Raw genomic sequence first — 5,000 nt, forward strand, 5'->3', positions numbered from 1 at the left:
ACAACAACAACAACAACAACAAGATCATTCGAACGGTGAATTTTCTATTGTCGAGGTATGTCGAAGATGATCATTAGGACTGAGATTTTTTTTTGTCAGCCGCAGGCACAGACAATTTTTCTTTTTCGCATGATAAAGATAAGAACCAGCAAAGGATCTTTTCAGGTATTCAAAACACTAGCCAATAAGGAACGCACACACACACACACACACACACACGCTATATGTGTACACATATGTGTGTGTGTGTGCGTGTGTTTTGTATATATATATATATATATATATATATATATTTATATATATATATATATATATATACATATATATATATACACACACAAATCCTGCCCAGGGCTGAAATTATTTCAGTATCACTACGCTTCGAGTCGTTACTCCAACTCTCGTGGGCGGGGAGTTGGGTGTGTGTGTTCGTGTAATTTCACAGTATTACCCATAGATCGGTCATACGAGCTCCGAGCTCTCATCCGGGAGGTTAATAACTGTCGATCACGAGTCCAACATGTGATCCAAGACCATAGTGAATCTCACACACACACACACACACACACACACACACACACACACACACACACACACACACACACACACACACATTCTCTCTCTCTCTCTCTCTCTCTCTCTCTCTCTCCATCTCCCTCCGCCACCTCCTCCCCCTCCCCCTACCCCTCTTCCCCCTCCCCTCTTTCCTCGTGTATGTGTGTATATGCATGTACGATTATGTTTGTATGTACGCTTGTGAGTTTTGTGAACGTTTGACTTGATTTTTTGTAAACTGATGTACGCTATTGTAAGTGTTAATGTTTTTTCAGTATCATAGAACAAACCATAAAATTGTATGTGTACCCTATTGTGCTTTATATGCTTATTTATGTATGTCTATCTTGAATTATTTTGCTATTTATTTTCATTCATTTATATTCATGTGTTTATTTATCTGATTTGTTATGGCAGTTCAGTACCTGAGTGTACCTCATCAGAAAATTCTGTCAAAACTTAAGAAATATGGATTTTTTTTATTTTTTATATATATAAACTGCTGCTATCTCGACGTTTTGCAAAACTTATGACACAGAAGGGGGAACTCTTAATTTTTACTTCTTTTTTCTCTTTCTCTTGATTGGCTCAAAACATTCTTCAACAAATATTGGGCTAATCTTTCCCTTACCCGAGCGGGACAATTTGTCACGCTGCTAATTATCTGAAGAAAAAAAATCTGTCTCGCAGAGTAAGATGTTTGCTTTCCGAATCAAAGAGAGAAAGGAGGAGACAGCGAAAGAAAACGGACATCGTTTTTTAATTCAATTTTATCTCATATTGTTTTATTTAGATTGATCTTATCTTGTTTAATTTCATATAATTTTGTTTAATTTCATTTTGCTTTATCCATCTCATTTTGTTTTATTTTGCCATGTCTTGTTTTGTTCTATTTCCATTCATCTTATTTAATTCATGCAGTTTACTTTTTACATAGTTCTTTGGAATCCCCTGCAGCGAAGGCAGCATTGAATTTAATCCCCTTGATGCTTATAATGAAGTCGATTTCGATTTTTTATGAGGGACAGGTTTGATGCTCAGCCTCGGCTCCGCTGTGCAATGAGCTTACACTCTCCTCCCACCCACAGATGTCTACCGACTTTTGCATTTGAGAAGCCGCCAGGAAATTGTATTCCGCCGACGGGGGGGGGGGGTTGTCCTTCCCTCCTGTGGAGCTGAAATATTCAACCAACTTGCCACTCCATTATCACGCGGTGGGAAGTGAGAAACCCCTGTAGTCTGTCGATTCTAATTTGAGCCCTTTGGCTTGGCCCAAGGGAACCCCCGTTGTTTACACATCTGACGATGACCTACGTGTGGCAATCTGTCTCACTATTAATCTGTAAGTTATCCATTTATGGAATATATATATATATATATATATAATGAGAGAGAGAAAGAGAGGTAGTGAGCCCCTCTGAGAGTGATGAGTGATGTGGCAGAAGCGCGGTCTCACCGAGCTGCGCGTAGGGTTCAAGTTAAAATCGATAGAGTATAGCAAGGCAAACCTGTGTCAGTTACAGCAAGCCGCTGGATATTTTAGACCGACGTTGGGTCGCCTCCTCTCCTGTCCAGACCTGTCGGGAAGCAACACAGCGAGCCCGCAGTGGGTTTCGGGAATCGAATTCACGACCACCCGCTCAAGAGTTCAAGACGCTATCCACTGGGCTATTATGAGGCCCAAGAGATTGATTCTATATTGCAAAAAATAAATCGTACAGTTTACAGAAGAAGTGTTGATGAAATGTTTTTCGAGATCTTCTTTAAAATTTACTGTGGTTCTGTAAGTACATCAAAGTGTTTTTAAAAGATTGCAGAATAATATATAAGTCATAAAACATGCATAAGATAATAACTTATTATAACATTGTGTAAAATCTAACAAAAGAAGGAGAGAAAAAACGTGCATAATTCAAAACGCTGTGATGTTTATAATTTTATTCTTGGATTTAATTGGTCGAGTGTTTTTTTATGGTCCAAAATATAAGATCTCCTGTCGACTCGCCTTAACCACTGTAACTCATTGCAACTCATGTATGTGTGAATTCGTGATTATATGCATGCATGTGGTGGACAGAGTATGAAGATATTATTAGATACGAGTCTTACTTAGGTTTATTGAGTGTAAACACGGAGAAATATAAACCATTAGTTCAGTCTGTGTCGATTATAATTGCTAAAATGGGCATAGTCAGGTTCATGGAGAATGAATTAAAATTTGATTTCACAGGGTATGAAGATAGTATTAAGATACGAGTCTTAGTTTGGTTTATTGAGTGTAAACACGAAGGAATATAGACCATTAGTTCAGTCTGTGCCGATGATAATTGCTAAAATGGGCATAGTCAGGTTCATGGAGGATGAATTAAAATTTGATTTCACTAAAGTCGAGAGTGGAACGGACTGAAGAAAGAGGATTGATATTTTGGAATTTTGCAGATTACTCGGGGGGGGGGATTTTGTCTTTTATTTCATAAGGAGAATAGGCAGCGGGAAAGGGTAATAGGTGGTGAAAGTAGGAACAGGAAGTAAGGTGGATAGGGGGGTCTGTGTCGAAAAAAGAAAACAGCGAGTCGAGAAAAAAAAAATTGCATAGACTAATAACGGTCATGATGGGACAAGGGCTGGGGTCGAGCGAAGAAAGAACGGGTGATATTGGCAGGGCACGTGATGACCCAACGTTAGGTTAATAACGGTCAGTTGACGAGAAGTGCTGGGGACGAGAACACAAGGAAGGTGATTTTATATTAGAAAAGCAGATGATAGCCTAATGGTTTGGCTTTTCTGTAATTAATGCCATTGCTGCCGGTAGGAAAACATAGAAATTAATAGAAATAAACAGGGCGGTAGGTACAGATGTGATTGATATGTGATTAGTGGAGAGAAGCTACACCCTTTTTTCCATCGAGAGACAAAAGTAAAACAAAATAATAATAAACTCTCTATTACAGTACTAAAATGAATAAACAAATTAATAAGTTAATTAACCAATAGGTAAATAAATACATAAATAAACAAATAAAATAAAATAGATTAAAATTGAAATGTATGAGGATAGAGACAAAGGAGGTATCAGTCATTTGGTACTAGGATGTGATTTCTAAAAAGCCTTCCTGCAATTGTTAGCCAACTAACACAACCACTGAATAGCTCATACATCCATCAGTACTCAGGAAAAGGCAAGTAATTCCATGTAATAAATATAAACATCTGATCACCCCCATGCATTATCTATTGAAAGACATTTTCTATTGAAAGTCTACTGTCTTTAGAAATAAGATGAACAACATTCAACATAAATCCCTGTAATTCACTAGTTTCTGTCACTGGTACTCTCCAAACCAGTGAAACCACATCCAAAGCATCATTGAGGTTACATACAATACTAACCGAGAGGCAGAAGAAACTAAACAGTGTAATTACCTGAACACGAGCAGAATTGGTGCGATTGTGGTCGTGATGGCCGTTGATAGCGTGAGCAGGGTTCTTGGGGACCTGTGAAGTGAAGAGGATGCGGGCGATCAGACTGTAGAGCACGCAGGAGAGGAGAAGAGGAACCACGTAGAAGACAATAATGTCCAAGAAGTAGTAGAAGAGGTAATGGCGCCGAGAGAGCTTGAACGTGCACTCCTGCGTCGGGTAGTCCACGTTGTAGTTGAGCTTGACCACCTGCGTGAGGAAGAGCCATGGAGAACAGTAAGTCACCGCGAAAGCCCAGACCAGCAAGGTGATCTTCTTTGCCCTCTTCACGGTGCACACCGTTTGTGCCTTCATCGGGTGGCAAATGGCGATATACCTCTCGACGGTGAAGGCCGTGAGGCTCAAAGAGGATGCATTAATCCCGAGGTGTTGGAGGAAGATCATGAGACTGCATCCGGCTTGGCCCCAGATCCAGTGATTGCCGATGAGGTAGTAGCTGACGATCTCCTGGGGCACGGCCGCTATAAGAACGGCGCAGTCCGCGATGGCTAGACTCACGAGGTAGCAGTTCGTCGGCGTGGTCATGTTCTTGTTCCGGGCAACAACGATGACCACCATGACGTTCCCGAGGACGCCGATGAGGAAGATGATGCCCTGGAACACCGTGCCGATGATCCGGTACGCGTAGGAGTAGTACTCTGGCGTTGTTTTCAGGGGACACGTCCGTAGGTAGATCTCCCGAATGCAGGTACACAGATGATCCCCAGCTGAGCAGTTCGAGGCCGCCACGTAGTCGATCAAGGTGCAGTTGTCGAAGCCATGAAAGGTCGAGTTGGGACTCAGGTCCTCGAACTCGTGGCTGTTCAGGACGTAGGTGCAGTTGAGCGACTCCGGGAGAAGCTCGTCGTAATCCATTTTGAAGATCGAGGTCCTCACGTAGTCTGCCGAAATTCTCGAGTCACCGGAGGTTTAGAGCATCTGTCTGTGCTAGATTTATTTTCCTGATGTTTCTAGAATAGGCGATG

At 41.2% G+C, this 5,000-nt stretch overlaps 1 protein-coding gene across 2 annotated transcripts in view; it reads right to left on the reverse strand.

The window, feature by feature from the left end:
- Positions 1–5,000, reverse strand: part of LOC143036480 (thyrotropin-releasing hormone receptor-like) — a 194,024-nt gene that overhangs the window by 136,192 nt on the left and 52,832 nt on the right. For both annotated transcript variants that reach the window (XM_076203880.1, XM_076203881.1), the window contains exon 2: positions 3,979–5,000. This exon is cut by the window's right edge and continues 441 nt beyond it. In XM_076203880.1, the coding sequence (XP_076059995.1) occupies positions 3,979–4,890 (912 nt within the window). In that variant the 5' untranslated portion in view covers positions 4,891–5,000. The remainder of the gene's footprint in view (positions 1–3,978) is intronic.

The sequence above is a fragment of the Oratosquilla oratoria genome, chromosome 20, assembly GCF_046742065.1.
Source record: "Oratosquilla oratoria isolate Oo_2021 chromosome 20, ASM4674206v1, whole genome shotgun sequence".
Classification (NCBI taxonomy): domain Eukaryota; kingdom Metazoa; phylum Arthropoda; class Malacostraca; order Stomatopoda; family Squillidae; genus Oratosquilla; species Oratosquilla oratoria.